The sequence below is a fragment of the Barbus barbus genome (genome assembly GCF_936440315.1).
Source record: "Barbus barbus genome assembly, chromosome: 47".
NCBI lineage: Eukaryota > Metazoa > Chordata > Actinopteri > Cypriniformes > Cyprinidae > Barbus > Barbus barbus.
This window is the reverse complement of record NC_136725.1, coordinates 22,486,194-22,506,458: the sequence shown is the minus strand read 5'-3', so window position 1 is coordinate 22,506,458 and position 20,265 is coordinate 22,486,194. Positions and strand designations below refer to the sequence as shown.

General features: G+C 35.1%; 1 protein-coding gene and 1 pseudogene across 4 annotated transcripts; one reads left to right on the top strand and one right to left on the bottom strand.

Annotated features, from left to right (window-relative positions):
• Nucleotides 1–412: 412 nt before the first annotated feature.
• LOC306865990 (endoplasmic reticulum aminopeptidase 1-like) lies at nt 413–10,271 on the top strand (annotated as a pseudogene). Its single transcript, XR_013786110.1, has 18 exons — nt 413–1,092; nt 1,218–1,357; nt 1,971–2,083; nt 2,187–2,307; nt 2,480–2,634; nt 3,406–3,519; nt 3,618–3,742; nt 4,390–4,516; nt 4,612–4,695; nt 4,829–4,986; nt 5,621–5,711; nt 6,133–6,314; nt 7,357–7,513; nt 7,839–8,023; nt 8,111–8,272; nt 8,503–8,643; nt 8,769–8,850; nt 9,540–10,271. The product of XR_013786110.1 is annotated as an endoplasmic reticulum aminopeptidase 1-like (transcript).
• On the bottom strand, nt 10,024–19,762 carry LOC306865989 (occludin-like). 3 transcript variants are annotated; one of them, XM_079410913.1, is made up of 9 exons: nt 19,714–19,762; nt 19,309–19,368; nt 17,784–18,444; nt 17,543–17,707; nt 14,775–14,902; nt 12,816–12,998; nt 12,561–12,732; nt 11,714–11,755; nt 10,024–11,627 (listed from the first exon to the last, which is right to left on the bottom strand). In XM_079410913.1, exons 2-9 carry the CDS (start codon nt 19,365–19,367, stop codon nt 11,529–11,531), a joined length of 1,509 nt encoding a protein of 502 aa, XP_079267039.1. In that variant the 5' UTR covers nt 19,368; nt 19,714–19,762; the 3' UTR covers nt 10,024–11,528. The 3 variants fall into 3 exon arrangements, with proteins under 3 accessions (XP_079267039.1, XP_079267041.1, XP_079267040.1); XM_079410915.1 differs by lacking the exon at nt 19,714–19,762 and adding an exon at nt 19,689–19,713 and having other exon boundaries at nt 10,259–11,627; XM_079410914.1 differs by lacking the exon at nt 19,714–19,762 and adding an exon at nt 19,441–19,711 and having other exon boundaries at nt 10,259–11,627.
• Between the last annotated feature and the right edge of the window lie 503 nt (nt 19,763–20,265).

The window sequence follows — 20,265 nt, the reverse complement described above, 5'->3', positions numbered from 1 at the left end:
CAGAGGCCGCTATTTCTTCCTAACTTTAAATGTATGTATATAAAAACAATACTTTTGTCATAATTAATAAGGTCATTGATGACGTTGCTCGGTGAACTTCATGGCACGTAACCTAATTAATATTCAACAGCCAGTCTGTCGCGCTGAGATTGGCCAGCTACAGAGCCGTGGAACGTAGAAACGCCAAACGTCACTTTACGTAATTAATATTCATGAGAGACACTGCTTTCACAATTTCATCGCAAGCACACGCCTTTTATAAACAAATATAGTGTCTTTCAACGTCGTGTGGTGTGCTGTAAGCGTCAGGATGCAATAATACAATCTGAGAGCAAAAACGAGTATGATATTTTGAGTGACAGCTGCGTAATTTCACTTTCATTTAATTTACCGATCAGATATCGTGCGCAGGTTCGTTCAAACCTTTTATCGCCTAAAATCAATAACACGTTCGATATATTGTCAAATTTGTCCGGGGGTTTCCCTGTGAGGTCTTAAGTGTCATAAACACTGCTCATGTGTGGCAATGATAACCAATTGATCCAAAAGAACCCGTCAGAGAGCTGATACTAAACCTTTCCCTCTTCAGCTTCTGTTTATCATCATGTTCTTCGCACAGTCTTGGTGTTTATGCTGCCTTACATTTGCAGTTTTATTCTGTGGTCTTTTTGTTGGCAACAGTGCAATGACTGTCAACACAGACACAAATGCATTGCCTTTTCCCTGGGATAAGATAAGATTGCCAGAAACCGTGAAACCCCAGCACTATGACCTCCTGATACACCCCAACGTGACCTCCCTGACCTTCACCGGAGTCGTCCAGATCCTCATAGAGGTAGAGCAGGACACCAGAGCCGTCATCCTTCACAGCAAGAACCTGCAGATCTCCAAAGCTCAGCTCTTGGGCTCCAGACATCCTCAGGATCTGCAAATCAGTGAGTTTGAAGCCTATGAACAGATCGCACTCTTTTCTGATGGCTTCACATTTGAGAAAGGAAACCATGTGGTGCATTTGGAGTTCTACGCCAACTTATCAGACAGTTTTCATGGCTTTTATAAAAGAAGATATACCACAAACAGTGGAGAGGTCAGGTAAGACAACCACAACATTGGTGCTTGAGTTTTAACTCTAGATTAATTGTTCAAAGGTTTGACTGTATGTGAAGTGGCTTTGAAAATGGAAAACCCCTTCAAAATGATGATTTTTCTCCCTACAGGATGTTGGCATCCACTCAGTTTGAGGCGACACATGCTCGATCTGCCTTCCCTTGTTTTGATGAACCTGCGTTTAAAGCCAACTTTACCATCCGTGTGCGCCGAGAATCCAGGCACATTTCCATATCCAACATGCCCCAAGGTGCACATAATTAACCATTTTATTCTGTTAAATATCTGGGTTTGATCTTTATAGTGCAGGTGAAATTGACCTGCATTCATCAGTGTAATTCAACAAAAACCACACTATGAGAAAGAAAAAAAGGAAATCTCTGTCACACATTACATATAAATAAACATGAGAATATATGATTTTTAAAACTGTATTTAAAGGAACACTCCACTTTTTTTGGAAGTAGGCTCATTTTACAACTCCCCTAGAGTTAAACAGTTGAGTTTTACAGTTGAGTGAATCCATTCAGCCGATCTGCGGATCTGGCGGTAGCACTTTTAGCATAGATCATTGATAATAACGAGGTCAAATTGACCCAGAAACATCAAAACCATAATAGATGTTTTATACACCCTTTCCACAAATCAACACATCAAAGTGTCAAAACTTTGAATGCATGTTCATTATCCTAAATGAGAAGTCACAAAATATAAATTAAAAAAGCATAGGTAACTCAATTGATAATAATAACAGCTTAACAGTCAGTGTTTATAAATTACACAATCTGCAATGTGATTTAATAACTAGAAAACAGTATTTTCTAATGTAAACTAATACAAGGTTATTTCTTCCAATAGCTGAGACGGGCTGCTCGAGGATCAGTTTGACACGACGGTGAAGATGAGCACCTACCTGGTGGCCTTCATCATCTCCGATCTCCAGTCCATCAGTAAAAAAAGCCAGCATGGAGTCGAGGCAAGACGATAACGTGACCAAAAGTATTATAAATACACTTTATAATATACCCATACCTTGTTACCCTGTCCATTGACTCTTCAAAACCTGAATCCTGATATAGATATCAGTGTATACTGTTCCCGAGAAGATCAATCAGGCGGAATATGCTCTCAACACTGCTGTCACACTGCTGGACTTTTATGATGATTATTTTGACATCCTGTATGCACTTCCCAAACACGGTGAGTGTGAAAGTTCACCATCTTTACTACTGTTGAATGTGGCATCTATATAGTATATCTATATAGTATATTATATTACTATCTGCCATAAAATAATTGGAAACTGTAATCAGAATATTTCTTGGCTTTTTAGAACCTATTTTAGGATATCATTTTAATCTTTTACTTGCAGATCTTGCAGCGATACCAGATTTCCAGTCAGGTGCTATGGAGAATTGGGGCCTGTCGACTTACAGAGAGTCCGGTTTGCTCTTTGACCCTGAGAAATCTTCTTCCTCGGACAAACTGGGAATCACCAAAGTCATAGCCCATGAACTAGCCCATCAGGTTGATATTTCTATTACTAATTCAATCTAAGTAATGAATAATGAACAGCCAGTCGGCCTTTATCTCAAAATTTAGTTTATGACCATCTGCACATTATTCTGCTTACTGTTCGACTACTTAACAAACAAATAAATATAATGTGTACAAAATGTATATAAGATATATATTATTTTATATACATTTTATAAACACTGCCATTCAAAAGTTTGGGATAGGTAAACAATTTTTTTAATGTTTTTTTAAACAAGTCTCTTATGCTCATCAACGCTATATCTACTTTATCAAAATACTGAGAAATTTTATTACAACTTTAAATAATGTTGTTCTGTATTAATATACTTTAAAATATGATTTATTTCTGTTATGTAAAGCTGAATTTTCAGCATAATTACTCCAGTCCTCAGTGTCACATGATCCTGTAGAAATCATTCTAATATGCTGATTTATTATCAGTGTTGTGCTGCTTAATATTTTTTTGGAACCTGTGACAGTTTTTCAGAATTCTTTGATGAATAAAAAATAACAGCATTTATTAAAAATAGAAGCCTTTTCTAACAGTATACGTCTTTATACTTTTTGTCAATTTAACACATCCTTGATAAATAAAAGTATTTAGACTTTTTTTTACTGACCCCAAACTTTTGAACAGTTGTGTATATTGTGACAAAAATGATGCAGTGATGCAAAATGGTATTATTATAGAAAGAGAACTGAATGATGCAGTATATGACATGAAACTAGCACAGAGATGTAGAAAGTCTGTTGAATCAGTGGTTTGGAAACCTGGTCACGATGCAGTGGTGGAATGACCTGTGGTTAAACGAGGGCTTTGCCAAGTTCATGGAGTATGTGTCCGTCAACATCACCCACCCTGAGCTGCAAGTGGTGAGACCAATTAATATAGCTAATAGTTGAGATTGTGATGTCTTGTAACTACTGTATAATTGGCATGACTGAGCTGATTTCGAGGGCCTCTATTTTAGGATGATTATTTCCTGGAGAAGTGCTTCACTGCTATGTCTCTTTAACCTCCTCACACCCCATTTCCACTCCAGTGGAGAATCCTGCAGAGATCAGCGAGATGTTTGATGACGTTTCCTACCGGAAGGTACACAAGCAGTTTATATCTCTCTAGAATCCTTATAGTTGACATTGCCCTGATTAATACTGAGTTACAGGACAGTTTGACCCGCATTAGATTTATTAATGATTTGCAACTCTGGTTAAACTATTTATTTCTTCTTGAAATTTGGTGATCTTTTGCTATTTTGGGTCATTATTGTGCATGCAAAGTTACCACACATAGACGTGTTTTGGAAAGTCTGTAAAAATTTTGGTGACTTCGGTGGTGTTAGGGTTCAAATAGACCCCAATATGTATCCGAAAACCTTTATTGACTGCCTTTTTTATGTCAGGTTCTCAAACCCTTATGAGGGTAAATGTTTCTAACACTTATTTTCAATGCTGCGATAGACTAGTAACTGAGATTTTTGACTGTGAAACTCAAATATATGAAGGTACAGCAAATTCTCTGTGGATGATTCAGAAGACATGTCTTTCATTTCATACATTCTAATGTATTTTAATATTTTAGTCTTTGACAAACTACAATGGTTGTTTTTTTTAGTTTATAAAGTGTTGATTTTTGGCAATTGCATGGAAACTAATGGCAGTCAGTTATCTCCAACACAAATGGAGTACCCATATTTTAATTTGTTTTAACATATCTACTGTTGTTGTTCACAAACTCTGAAGGGTGCGTGTATCCTGAACATGCTGAGGGATTTCCTGACCCCAGAAGCTTTCAAGTATTATACACTACCTGAAGACACACAGCTACCAGAACACAGTGAACGCTCACCTCTGGGAAAGTCTTACCAATGTAAGTTACCACAGTCGGTTCCTGTGCATGTTCTCCATTCCTTGAAGTAATTTAATCGATTGCTCTAGAGGCCAAATGCATTTCAATCTTTTCAGATCTGCACTTCTGATTAATTGGATTCAGGGAGACTAAAACTTGATGGGTTCTGTTCCAAAAACAGGGCTGAATCTCCAGCCTCTGTGAGTTTATTATTTAATTAAATGGTCTATATTTAAAATAAGTTAAGCTCTTATATTTCTTGACTAAATTTTAGAAATAAACCAAACAACTGATTAAATGAATGTACTAAATGATAAAAACCTGTTCTAGCAGAAATGGTTCATGGAGGACAGTGTTGATGTTCGAGCCATTATGGACACCTGGACGCTGCAGGAGGGATTTCCTTTAATCACTGTGGAGGTCAAAGGTCAAGAGGTCACCCTCAAACAGGAGTGGTTCTTTAGAGAAGCAAACCCTTCAAAGACTTCAAAGTACGTACTGGCTATGGAATACTAAACTACTGTTTAATGCATACTATGCGTTTTAAAAATAAATGTGTTATACTGTATTGTGCTTTTAAAATTGTATGTTATGGCATTCTGATCAAATAAGTAGATAATGAAAGATAATGATATTTCTTCTGTTTTATTTTTCACCTTGAAAAAGTCAGTGCATTGCATTGTGGCATACAAAAATATTGTAGTATTTTTGTATACTTTAGTATTGTTTATTAATATTTTTAATTACAGTATCTTTTTATATTTTCTTTTTCCTTTTTTTCTTTTTTAATTTATTTTATCAGCCTCTTAGTTTTAGAGTAAGTTTTTTTATATATTTCTTTATAGGTTTATTTATTTATTTATTTGTATTTTTTAGTTCTTTAAGTTTACGTTATTTATCTAATATTGATATTTTAATAATAATTGATATTTTATTTCAGTCACCAAAAAAAAAGAAAAAAGATTTTGTAATAGTTTTAGATTTTGTTAACAGTAACAACACTAGTTTTTATGAAAACATCAAATTTGTCTGCAAGCTGCAGAAAATATAGTAAGCAAGTATGCTACTCTCAATATAGCCTTAATGTTATTAATTCAAAGCAATAATTGATTTAATTTCTCACAGTACATCAAGCTTCCTGTGGCAGGTTCCTCTGACTTACATCACCAGTCACAGTAGTGCAGTGCAGCGTTTCTTGCTGAAAAGTGAAAAAGGTGTGTCTGAGCTATCAGATATTAAACCAAACCAACATGTTTACCTTCTGTTAAACTGAAATCTGACTGTGTGTCTGCAGATGTGAAGTGACATTCAGCCAAGTATGGTGACCCATACTCGGAATTCGTGCTCTGCATTTAACCCATCCAACGTGCACACACACACACACACTCACACACACACACACACACACCGTGACCATACACCCGGAGCAGTGGGCAGCCATTTATGCTGCAGCGCCCGGGGAGCAGTTGGGGGTTCGGTGCCTTGCTCAAGGGCACCTCAGTCGTGGTATTGAGGGTGGAGAGAGCGCTGTACATTCACTCCCCCCACCTACAATCCCTGCCGGCCCGAGACTCGAACCCGCAACCTTTCGATTACGAGTCTGACTCTCTAACCATTAGGCCACGACTTCCCACGATGTGTTGTACCTGCCGGAGAAGGTGGACTGGATTAAATTTAACGTGGACCTGCGGGGGTATTATATTGTACATTACGAGTTGGGAGGCTGGGACGCTTTGATCAACCAACTCCAGCAAAACCACAGTGTGTTTAGCAGCAACGACAGAGCCAGTCTGATACACGACATCTTCCAGCTGGTCAGGTGAGGGAACTGAGCTGGTGTTCCTTAAAGAAATAGTTCACCAAACATAAAAATTTGATGAAAATGTGCTCACCCTCAGGCCGTCCAAGATGTAGATGGGTTTATTTCATCATGGGAACAGATTTGGAAAAATTTTGCACGACTTCCTCACCAATGGATCCTCTGCGGTGAATGGGTGCCGTCAGAATGAGAGTCCAAACAGCTGATAAAAACATCACGATGTTAATCCACAGTTAACATCTTGAGAAACCAAAAGCTGCGTGTTTGTAAGAAACAAATCCATCATTAAGAAGTCTTAACTTTAAACTGTCAAAATATGAGTCCATAATCGTTAATAACGCATCCTCCAATGGAAAAGTCCATCTGCTGCTGTCCTCTCACATCAAAATCTGTTTTAGACTGTTTTGGCTTGGAAACAGTTCTTCATCTGTACATATTTCTCTCCTGATTCAGACCATAAGACTTTCTCACTGGAGGAAGCGTTATTATGGATAATGAACTCATATTTTAGCCGAAAGCTGTGGTTTGCAGTTAAAATGTCTTGATGGATTTGTTTCTTACGAAGATGCAGTTTTTGACTTCTCAAGACATTAATCGATGGACTGGAGTGGTGTCGATTACTTATGGATTATTGTGATGTTTTTATCAGCTGTTTGGACTCTCATTCTGACGGCACCCATTCACTGCAGAGGATTCATTGGTGAGGAAGTGATGCAATGCTACATTTCTCCAAATCTGATGATGAAACAAACTCATCTACAAAAACTCATCTAAATCAAGTGTCATTTATGATAAAGAGAGATGCAGAAACACACTTTTCAAGCAAATCATTTGGCGAAAAGAAGTTTGACATCGTACATTTACTAAAAATCACCAAAACGTCAGATTCAAAGCCAATAAGACTTCAAATATGAAGAAAAGCAAAAGGTCCTGCAGCATTTGAGCACAAACAATACTTGATTTGATTTGACTTGATTTAAGTTACTGTCATTGAGGACAGTTTATTTTTGTTCTTAATGAAATGTATTCGTCTTTCCTTCAGCATTGAGAAAATCCCACTGGACAAAGCTCTGAATCTGAGTTTGTACCTCAGTAAAGAGTCGGAGATCGTGCCGGGGATGCAGGGCTTTAATGAGCTTGTCCCGCTTTACAAACTCATGGAGAAGAGAAACATGGAGAAACTGGAGAACCAGCTGAAGGTTGTGGTTGCAGACACGATTAAGTCTAGTTTAAAGATGAAATGTGCAATAGTTTGGATGCTGAGTTACTTTCTTTATGAATTCAGTTTATGAAATATCCTTTTTAATCAGTAAAAAATAATTAATTAAAAATATATACAGAATCCAGAAAACATTCATGAAATTTGTTAGTCAATTGATTAGACATCCATATTTATTATTAAAATTTAATTAAACTATTAAAGCAGAATTAAAATGGAAAACAGAATTTGGCAAAACATTTAATGCATTTTAGGAAAAATAAAATATATTTAGACATGTTGTTGTTGATTTGCTGTTTTAACAGGGTCATTTAGTGAAGTTATTCAAGACGCTGCTTGACCGTCAGAGCTGGTCTGATGACGGGTCTGTGTCCGAGCGGATGCTCAGGAATTATCTGCTCATGTTCGCCTGCATCCGCCGTTACCCGTCCTGTGTCAGCACCGCCACTCAACTCTTCCAGCAGTGGAAAGAATCCGATGGCAAAATGTGGTAAGAGTTCATTTGATTAATGTAGCATCCACATTATACATACTGGGTACTATTTTCATTCATCCAAACATGTGTTGTTTGCTTCAGGCTGCCCACTGACGTCAGTTTGGTGGTCTAGACTGAAGGGGCGCGTACAGACGAAGGCTGGGACTTCCTGTTGGAGAAATACAAGCGATCCGTCTCGCCATCGAAGAAGTGGATGATTAAAGCCGCCCTCTCGTACAGTCCATTAGCTCACAAGCTTCAGTGGTGAGTCTGGATTCATGAAGCTGCTGAGACGTCACATGACATTTTCAAAGTTCACCCAAACCTGACATGGCTGATGGCGCATGAATCATTAAGGAAGGTCAAACTCTTGAAAGTCATTAAAATGCAAAAGCATGATTCATTTCTCACCTTTTCAATCCTGCGTGTCAGTAATAAAGATCTTGAGTCATTAAATCTGCTCTATGATGTGTTTTCTTTCTCGTTCTGTCTAGGCTTTTGGAAAGAAGCATTGAAGGAGAGATAATAAAAACTCAAGACCTGCCGTCGCTGATCATCAGTGTCAGTAAAAACCCAAAGGTTTTCAAACTCGCCTGGGACTTCTTGAAAACCAACTGGGGGACATTTGTGAAAAAGTGTGTAGCAAGCTACCTGAAGACCTTGTTATATGTCGGATAAAATCACATTCTTGTTTTATGGTGCTTATAATACATTGTAGCATGTTAGATTGTGAATATTAAAATGCAAATCCTCCTTTCAGGTTTGATCTCGGTTCGTCTGCAATATCTCGCATGGCGGTTGGAGTGACTGATCAGTATTCCACCAGAGAAATGCTCGATGAGGTACTTTAGATTGATTCTTTTTAAAAAAGTATGAATGCAACCATTAGTTAACATGAATATTGAACTATACTTCTACAGCATTTATCAATATTAGTCAATGTTATTGTTATTAGGTAGCATTACTTAATGCATTTGAAATTAACGTATGAAAGCTTTTTTTGCCACAGGATAATAATGTAAATGTTTAGTAATTGCATCCAAAATAAAAGTTTTTGTTTACATAACATATGAGTATGTACTGTGTATAATTATTATGTATATATAAATACAAACACATGCATGTATATGTTTAAGAAAAATATGTTATGTTTATGTATTTAAATGTTTATATATAATATAAATATATAAATGTATATACATCTAAATATTTTCAAAATAAGCGCGCGTACATATGTGAACAAAAACTTTTATTTTGGATGCGATTAATCGTTTGACAGCACTAATATAAACACAATTCTGCAAATAAAAATCTGAATTGAGATATAAAGTCAAAATTCTGAGAAATATTACACACACCTTCACACTTCTACATTAGTTGTTTATGGTGCCAACATGCTGAGGTCACATGACTTTACATGGGTGATAGATCATTTCTGGTTAATGGCATACTGTATGTAAATGAAAGCATTGCATTTGCACTGATTGCAGTCTAAGAACACTATGGTTGGTGGTTTGTGTTGTTCCTGTAGGTTCAGTCATTCTTTGGGTCACTAGCACAGGATCAGGGCTCTGGGCTTCGCAGCGTTCAACAGGCCCTGCAGGAAATCCAGCAGAACATCCGCTGGATGGACAGGAACGTCCCACTACTGAAAGCCTGGCTGGACAGAAACCATCTATGATTGAGCCCTGACAAACTCTAGAGACGCTTGAAAGTGCTTTTAACAGGGTGTGCAACTCAAGACTGCACCTAGTTTCACCTTGGGTACGGCACTTTACAAGGGCCATTAACACTGGAAGAAACCAGCTCTGATATCATACAGAACATCAACATTTGTGAAATGGCTGCAACAAAAGAAGTGTCTAAATAAGTTTTAAAATATCAATGCTACATATCAACTCAATGAAACCAGCGATGCACTGAAAGTAGTTTTTACGGAAACATGAAAACGAATGTGTGTTTGAATAAGTATTCATTTAGACAAGAAAATGAATTTACTGAATCAAGGCAGTTTTTATATCAGCCTTTTAATGAGATAATTATGTTTCTATTCCAATTTGTTGTTGAAATATAAATGTGGCTGTAATAACTTATGAAAGATTTATTCAAACATGCATCAAACAGGTTAAATGAAAATATAATGAACGTAATATAGTTCATATATTTAGCAAAATGTTCCACTCTAGAGTTTTTTGTTGTTGTTGTAATGGGTGGTAGTTGGGCTGTTTTAAAAATGAACAACAGTAAATTAATTACAAAACTTCTTGATTTATTTGCATACATTTTATCTACATATGCGCATTTCAAAATGTCTGGAAAGGAAATATTGCACAACAAAAGTGAAAAAAAAAATTTGTCAGTGAAAAAATTATACATTTACGTCTTTCCGCGGTTGAAATGCTGATTGAGCGATTACATGGGACATGACACATTTCAGTAAGTTCTTCTTTTTTTTTTTCAGCATAGTTTCTGATGTTCCTTGAGGTTCATTTTGCATTATAACTAGTAATAAAGAGGAAGAGATGATCGGTTCACGAACCGCTTGAACTCATGACACACTCAAAGCGTGCCAAAATGCCATTTGTTCGATTTTCTCTGTGAAGTCGAGAATTTTAAAGCTCAGACTTTGTTTCGGATCAAAAGTAACATTTTATTTACTATGAAGATCAAAATGGATAATTCGACTTCCGACAGTATACACGTTCATTTCCTGTTGCCGAAATTCAGTGCATCACTAAAAGAAAAGCTAAACTTCAACTTTGCGAGTTACACCCAGCCAGGCGTTGTTTTGATGTCTTAAATTAAAGAAACTGGTTTTAATAGCGTTTTATGGATTTTATAGACATCCTTTCAGAAACCACAAACACTTAATATAGCCTACTAGTAAATATATGGTCACATTTATTATGGTATTAAAAATGATTTTATTAATAGTTGTCAAAAACAAAATGGACAGAAATAAAACATTTAAATTACATATTTACATACCAGCAAGTAAAAAGTTTTTAAAATGGCATAAATACAGCTTAAAAGACTAACTGTTAAAGGTTATCTGTAACTGATCACAGCTTGATTTATACAGGTTATCAATAGTTGAAACCACCCACCTGGTAAAATTATTTGGCACAGTATTTTACCCACTAAGAAATCTCTGAATAACTATTAAAAAAAAAAAAAACTTTATAAAACAAACACGCTGTAATGAAACACCAACAAGTTCATGTTAAATCTGTAACAGCTAAATGGAGATTTGCGACAAAAACTACAGAACTGAGGATTTTGCCATTAGCTAAACCGGATTTTAAAACTTCATGAAGGATTCTGGGGAAAATATTCCACTGAGCAATATGAATCAGAATGCCTTGAATATTTACATGTATTATCAATCAAATGTCCTGAAAGCAACACGGCTCATCTCTAGAATGGCAATGACCCACACATCTGGACAGACGCCAACACATCTGTGCTCTCACAATACTGTCCAGTAGCTCGCTCTTCTCTAATGTGATGGAAAGGATGTTCAGGATCTCCGGTCGTAATCGCTGACCATTCTTTTGATGTGGTTCAGTTTGGCCTTCAGGTGCTTGCAGCGCTTCTTCTTCACCTGGTATTCACCGCTCTGCAGAGACAGTGGGAAATACATCAGATAACATCCTCCACTGTTGTTTGTTTCTGTGAGAAATCTTGGATTCAGCTCATTCTTACCCTCTTTTTGTCTTTCAGCATGTTATACTCGTCCATGGCGTCCTGTTACAAGAGAATGACTGAAGTCAGCAACAAGCGCAGTGACTCAAATGTTTTTCCCATGCTAACGTTAATTATTTACAAATAATACAGAGCATAACCAACAGGAACGCTTCACCGTAAGGCAAACAAGTCATGCACTATTGGGTGAATCACAAAACTCAAGTCATATTTCAACTCAAAAAAAAAAAAAAAGAGAAAAAAAAAAAAAAAAAAAAAGATTTATTTGAATTGACATTTCTATTTTTATAATCATTAAAATTAGCATAATGAGAGAAAAAACTACTACTAATAATAATAGTAATTTAAATAAGCTATACAAGTTATTATTAAATTTATATATTAGTAGTAATAATAATAATCTAGTACTCAATGAGAATTATAATGACATTTCATGTCAGAAACCAAGGATTATTATTTTAAATTGCATTTAAAATTTAAAAGGGACATACATGTGTATATGTATATATATATATATATATATTTTTTTTTTTTTTTTTTTTTTTTTTTTTTTTTTACATAATATTTCTTATATCAATTATTATTAATAATAAAATTATTTAATAATAATATAAAAGTGTATTTCAGTACTTACTAATTCTCAGTAATGGGAATTTAAATCTTAATATTAATCAGTGATATTTCTTGTACTGTTTATGCGAATTAAAAAAAGTAATTATTTTGCTGATGTTGTTAAAATATAATTTATATAATTATTTTGTTATAATGAGAATATTCCAGTACTTATGAATTCTAAGTAAATGAGAATTAATGAAATTCATCGCCGAATCTTGAAGACTTTTCATACCAGGAACTGAGGACTGCCCTCCTGAAGATCATCGAGCTCCCGGTCCACTTCAGCCAGACGCTTGTTGATCTGGTCCATTTCTGCCTGGAGCTCCTTGTACTCCTGATGGTCTTTGTCAAACAGGCGTTTGTAATCTTCCCTCTCTTCATTATTAATAATGGGAGGGAATTCACTGGAAAACAAAAGCACTTCCATCTCATCTGGAACTCAAGTGAATATTATAAACTCAGAGCTGGATTTCATCGGTGAGCTCACCTGGAGAAGTCATCGTCGTCCAGCTCATCTCCAGAGGAGGCGTAGTCCGTGTCGTGATCCCGTCCGTTGGCGGTTCGTGGGCGTCTAGCGCGCCGTTTCTTGGGCCGCCCTGCAGAGCTGTTCATCTCTGATCCGCTGCTCAGCGGGACTGAACTACGGACGGGCACCTCGTGCTCTATCTCCCTGAACAACACAAACATGAGCAGGCGTTTAACCAATCAATCACACAAACTTAAAATGCACAGAGACACAAGCATTTATCTCAATCATAACCACAGCGCAGGACAGATTACATGAGGCACTGTTTACATTCCTCTGCAGTGTCGTCATCGTTTCTGCTATCTGTGCTACTTCTGAAAAGCACTACATGAGATTTAGTATGCATAGCTGAGGTATTCGTCATGCTGTTTGAACTAACACGATGGCGAGTCTCCAGAATGCACAGCATTTCCAAAAATTATTCAGACCCGAGAGGAACACAGAAACTAGGATGTGAAGTGAAAGAACGAGAACACTTCCTTTATCTCACGTAACGTCTGATGAGGATTTATTTAGGGCTTCTGCACGACCTGTTCTGTAACTCCGTCCTCTTTCATTTCATTCCTTTCAAGTAACTTACAGCCTTTTTCATTTGACAGAGTTTCAAGTGTAAAGCTGAACTATCAAACGGTTATGAAGTCATAAAGATTTGCAAACAACAGCATCATAGTGAGATCTAACTTAAACTAAACTTATTTTAAGTCAAGCACAAACACATATTTCAAGCTGAAAACAACATATTCATGTTCAATTTTAAGTTGTGATAATCACAACAATAATTTTTTATGAGATGGCAACTGATGCATGTAGATACATTTGAAAAATATTCAAAATTGTTTTTTTTTATGTATTATAAATTATATTTTTTATAATGGACTTTTTTAATTTACAATTTCTTCTACTGTCTTAATGCTGATTGTGATGATAATAATAATAATAATAATAATAAATAAGTGTAGCACAATAGAGTACAGCACATGATTTATGTCAATAGATTTTAAAATTTAAAATGCACATTTTTCAAATGTTTCTTTATATTTTTCAAAATAATTTTTATATTTTTAAATTCAAATTAACAACCATTTCTTCTACTGCAATGATGCTAATTTTAATAATAATAATAATAATAATAATAATAGTTGTACCACAATACAGTATAATAAATGTAGATTTGAAAAACAAATACATATACATATATATATACATATACATATACATATACATATACATATACATATACACATATATATATATATATATATATATATATATATATATATATTTATATATAAATTTACACAAATCATATTTCTTCTAGTGTTATGCTATTTTTTAATAATAATAATAATAATAAAGTGTAGCACAATACATTACAGCACATGATTTATGTTGATATATTTAAAATGTTAAAAATACACATTTTTCAAATGTTTTACTTTATTTTGCTAAATAATTTTTATATTTTTACATTCAAATTAACACATCGTTTCTTCTACTGCATTTATGCAAATTTTAATAATAATAATAATAATAATAATAATGTTGTACCACAATGCAGTATAATAAATAAATGTATATTTGAAAAAAATTTAATATATTTTTTAATTTAAATTTACACAATCATATTTGATCTTTTACGCAATTTTAATAATAAATAAGAATATTTAATAATAATAATAATAATAATAATGTTTTTATTCAAATAAAAGTAGTAATTTTATAATAATAAATAATATTCCAGTATAAAGATATACTGAGCACATTGTCTGAACACACAGATCTGCTTTCAACACTTAAAACATCAGAACAATCAGTCCTAAAATCAGATTTTTAAAAACAGATCAATATCAGATGCAGTGTGTTGAAAGCCAAACTCTCAGTCACATGCAGAAACACAGACGACATGACGGCCGTACTCACACAGGGCTCTCACTGTGGGGAGGTTTGTCATAGTTTGTGCTGTTGTCATCTAGATCATTTCTAGACCCTCCAAACTTCATGGGATAGTCAGCCAGCAGTGGCTCGGGCACTCCATTCACATTATTCACCTGAGAGAGAAAGAGAGAAGCCGCATTAAGATATGTTTGCACTGGGACATTATTGACAATTCTCGATATTCTCATTATTTTAATGTGAAAATAAAATAGTGTAAAATATATAATAAATAAATGAAATCTGTTAAAATAAATAAATAAAAATCCAGTCCATAATATTTATTAAAAATAGGTTATATAAAAACTGCACCTTACAAATTGCATTATTTTCCCTCCATTACAGCAATAAAAAAAAAAAAAAAAAAACATTCATTACATCAGAGGAATTTCTTAACAGTGCTGTCAGTTTTCTGTGCTTTAGCTGAATTCTTTGGTGCAAACATGTTTCAACGTGTCTATCCTGAGAGAGCCAACAAATACTATAGAAGAATCTTTTCCACGTGTTTTCTAGCTATCTTTCTAGAATCCCAGCCTGATTTAACATGAAGCGCAGTCCCGAAAACACAATCCCTTTTGCTGCACATAGGTTTCAGTTGCTGGTTGAACCAGTTTGCCTTGTGCATTTAACAGAATACAAACACACAGATATATACGTTTGCTTAGAAACCCAAATATATTGATTCTCAATTCAGATCCAACGTTCATTATTAATAAAAACTGACCTTAAAACATCACATTTTCTAAAAGAAACCACATCTATATGCCCTAAAAAGCTATTTATTTACATTTATCCACTGAACATCTTCCAAAATGGCTAAAACACATTAATATGTCTTGTACTCTCTTTAACTGCTAATTTAATAATAATAATAATGAAGTCTCTCTTTAGGACCATTAACATGTTTAGCACATATGTGCGACTGAAACTGTCACAACAAACCACACCCAGAAACTAACGAGGAGCGCTTCCCTCCCCCAACCACCATACACACACACACACACGCACACAAACAGGTCTTTCCACCTTCAGCACGGTAAACGATATAGAAAACCACACAGGCCTCCTATATTCAAAACCAGACAGACGATTCCTGAGGAACATAAACAGGTTTGTGCTGTGAGGAGGCAGGAGGAAGTTAAATAACTCTTTGTTTGGCAACAGAAATGAGCACAGGTGTAGAATTTAAGTTGATATTTGCTCCAGCTTGAGTAGAACAGACCTTCTGTATGGAAAAAAACAAATGATAGTCCTTCAAGTCACAGAAGACGACTATAAGTCCTAGGACAAAGGCTTGTAGTTGAGTGACCACTAAAAATCACAAATAATCTCCAATATTTTAATTGCCATTCCTGCAGTAAATGGAGAGCAAAGATCATCTCAGTTTCTCAGATTTTTGACCTATAAATTTATACAAATCTTCCATACGGTACAACATTTGTGTAGTTTCACAAATAATTACATAGAAACGGCAAGTAACACATTGAATTTTACATTAAACATGAAATTTAGAAGACTAAAACAGCGCTTGCTTGTAAAATGTGCTTCAATCCATCTCATTTACAACTTCTTTACACTGCATTTGTTTCTGATAATGAAGATTTAGATTTTTTTTTTAGATTATACATCATGAAAAGCTAATTCTAGCCAAATAAATGGACATCACCAGATTTTATATTCATTTTATACTCAGAAATGAATGACATTAATATAAAAAAAAAAAAAAAATTTAAATAAATAAATATATATATATATATATATATATATATATATATATATATATATATATATATATATTTATTTATTTATAATTTATCAATTTGGTATTTATTTATTTACTTATAATTAATTCTAATTGTAAGAATTTCAATGACTTTTCTAGGGCTGGAGATCACAGTATCCCTGATATTTCCAGGTTTTTCTCTTGAGAATCTAGCCCAGTAATCAACCTCACATGTGTCTCCTCTAGAGTTTCTCAAGAGATCTCGCAGTGTCTCAAACTGTGCTCAGATTTGCCAAAATACAAACATCTGCCATCAATAGTCAATACAAACTCATCAAATCATCATCACACATTTCTCATCAAATGATCTCATCTACTATCCACATTCATTTTATAGCTCTATACACTTTTAAAAATATATATATATTTGTAGTTGTAAATAAAACAAATACTAGAATGTGTTTTACGAGAAAACATTATTTCAGTCTTTCTACTTCAGCTTTTTTTTTTATTATTATTTGTGAAATTTATCAATGTCTGAGTGAAAATATACCGGGTTTTTTTCAGTCTACTCCTACTCTGACATTGTTGACTGCTTTGACACTTTTTTTTTTGTCACATTTGAAACATTTGAGACCAGATGATGGTCCAACCAAAAATTATTCAGACACCAGATATAATTTTTGATTATTGTGGGTGCAGGAAACTCTAGTTCGTTTATGTAAGTGAAGTAAGTGACATATTATACCCCCAAATTCTTCATACAGTGCACTACTAGTAAAAATGTGGGACCGAAAATTTGATTAGGCACTTTGACCTGACCATGTTTTGTTACATACCTCTCCATCAAATTTATCGGCATTATCAAGATGAATTTGTTCTGACACAGTTTAACTCGTCATATTTCATAACCATTTTCTAAACTATAGCGAATAAACTTGTGATAATGTGAGAAACGTTGAAGGGGTCTGAATAATTTTTGGTTTGACAGTACTTCAGCTAGCAATGCAAAGAACAATAATATCATATTCACCCAATCCTCTACATCCTGTGGTGAGTTTTGATCAATTTCTTTCACATGGCGCCACAGGATGTTGTCCTTCCCATGATTATTGATCCTTTGACGGGTTTTAATGGCAAAAACCATGATGATGATGAGGGCCGCGGTGACAATGAAACCCAAAACAAGAGCGATTGCCTAGATGAAGACAGAATAAGCTCACTATTAATGCACAACGACTTAAATCGACCATGATTTACAACGCTGTGCTCACCTCCTGAGGATCCACCACGCAGTAGTGATACAAATACTGGTTCACGAATGCTCCCGACATCTGAGGCTGCTGGTAAGCGGCACACATGGCGTAAACTTGATTGAACTGAACCGAACCGGACGTCTGGGCCATTGGGTAAACCGTCACCAGATAGACTATGGTGGCAACAAACATGAGGAAAGCCATGATGGCGCTGACTATGATGACGGCCAGGTAGAACTTCCTTCCCTGAGCCACTTTCTGGTGTGAGATGATCATGATGAAGATGACGAGCAGAACGATGAAGGTAATGATGGCCATGGCGATCATGAAACCTTTGCCCTGCCTGGGGTCATTCTGAGAGCCGAGGATCCCGTAACCGTAGCCTCCGGATCCTCCCATTCCGTAGCCGCCTCCCATTCCGTAGCTGCCTCCCATTCCGTAGCCACCGTATGAGCCTCCATAAGAACCTCCGTAAGAACCTCCGTAACCACCGAAACCAGCCGCTGCTCCATCCGTATCCCAGGCCAGAGTTGAGGCCACACACACGAAGATGCCCACGCAGAAGATAACCGACATGACGCACATTATCTTTATGATGCCCGGCGGAGACGTCCAGCGGTAGAAATGCTGGAACTCATCGTCAGGATAGTACGAATACGCAGGCTGTGGGGCAACATTACTGGAGAGAAAATGGGGAAAACAGATTTAGAAACATCATTTTTAGGGACACAATACATTCTGAATGGCAACAATAACATATGCAAACATATACATAAAAACAAATCACACTAAAGCTCAAATCTTTAAGATGATTTAAGTAGAGATGCAAGATATTAGTGAATATCTGTATCATTGTTAGTTTATTTATTAGATTTTGAGAGAAATTTTGGAAATCAATTAAACAAAACATTCTAAGGACACAATACATTTAGCCTTATACCAATATAGCCTAATATTAACTTGAAACATTCACACTACATAAATATTCATACTAATGCAAGACATCAGTGAGTTTATCTATATCATTATTTTTTCTTTTTTGTCTCTTTTCATTTTTTAGACCTGTTGTTCCATTTCAAACAATGCAGTTTTTCCTACACCAGATTTCCAAAGCACTTTGACTTTTTTTTAGGTTCAATATTGTATTGTATAATTTCATTTAAAGTGTGCTAGTGTGATATTGTTTCAAAACAGACAAAACATATGATACTTATACACATACATATATACATACATATATATATATATATATATATATATATACATAGATATACAATTATAAGCTATCAGTTTCAGTGCATTGCCAGTACTTTTGAAACTTGTCACAGGAAAAGAAAAGAAAAGAAAAAAGAAAAATCCAGTACCAGCTTAATCAACTGAAAAAAATTTATATATTGGCCAATGTTTCACTGGAATGTGGCTGCCCAATAATCATCCATAGCTCTTTATTTAATATTTACAGTTACAGTTCACTATAAAAACAAAGGCAAAAGAGGTTAAAAATCTAAACCCATGTAACACAATCCAGAAACTCAATACTTACTACCCATCCTCTGTATGATAATCATAGGGCGGAGGACTCCCGTTCGGCCTCGAAGACATTCTGGAAATAGACAGAAACACGAATATTAATAAATACACAGTATAAAATTCATAAAAATTATACGCACTTTACCTAATTTCACTATTAGGCTATCAACTAAACGTCAATCGTCATTATGACTGAACGGAAAATAATCAAAATTGACAATTAGTGTGTAAAACTCAGTAAACACGGTGTAAATTGTTTTTACATTTTAATATTTAAGAGAACTACACTATGAGAACGCCAGATTGTGAGACTCAGATATAAAAAAAAAAGATATAAATTGCTGATATATACAACAATTTGACTACAGTACGGATTATATAACAGACTATAACCTATATCTTGTAGTTTCAGTCTCACCTGTTTGCGTAGTTGCTCTCGCGCACTGATGTTCACTGCGTCACTGTTCAGGTGAGACAAACAACCTGTCCTTAAGATGATTAAACCCCGCCCACACAGAGAGAGAGAGACACGCCCACACAAACACACACACAGAGAGAGAGAGAGAGAGAGTCTCTAATTTCTAACTAGAAATTCTAACGAGTTTCCTAACTAGACAGCTTCATGTGACTGATAGCCTACAATCTACGTTTATTATGGCTTTTTATTATATACGGTACCTAAAAATGCTGTCTAGATAGGCAGCATACTAGATTTTGAAACACAGCCATAAAGAGAGGTCGTCTTGTATAAGGATACAAACACCTTACAGATAAAAGAGTGAGTCTGCGATAAGAAACACCCAAATTAACAAAGGTGTGGTGAGATTTCTGTTGAAGTGATTATTTTAATTAAAAAAATCTACTCTACAAACTTTATCTTGAAAACTAAACTGGTTCTCTGCATAGTGAGAACACGCCATAGGCTTGTACAGAGACATAACATGGCTAAAATGTCACAAATTTTATATTT

Coding starts and splice junctions, on each gene's coding strand:
- LOC306865989 (XM_079410913.1), bottom strand. CDS start 19,367: ATGTCTTCGAGGCCGAACGGGAGTCCTCCGCCCTATGATTATCATACA. Junction 14,903..17,542: donor CACAGGATGTAGAGGATTGG/GTGAATATGATA, acceptor TTTCTCTCTCAG/GTGAATAATGTGAATGGAGT. Junction 12,733..12,815: donor GACGACGATGACTTCTCCAG/GTGAGCTCACCG, acceptor TTTGTTTTCCAG/TGAATTCCCTCCCATTATTA.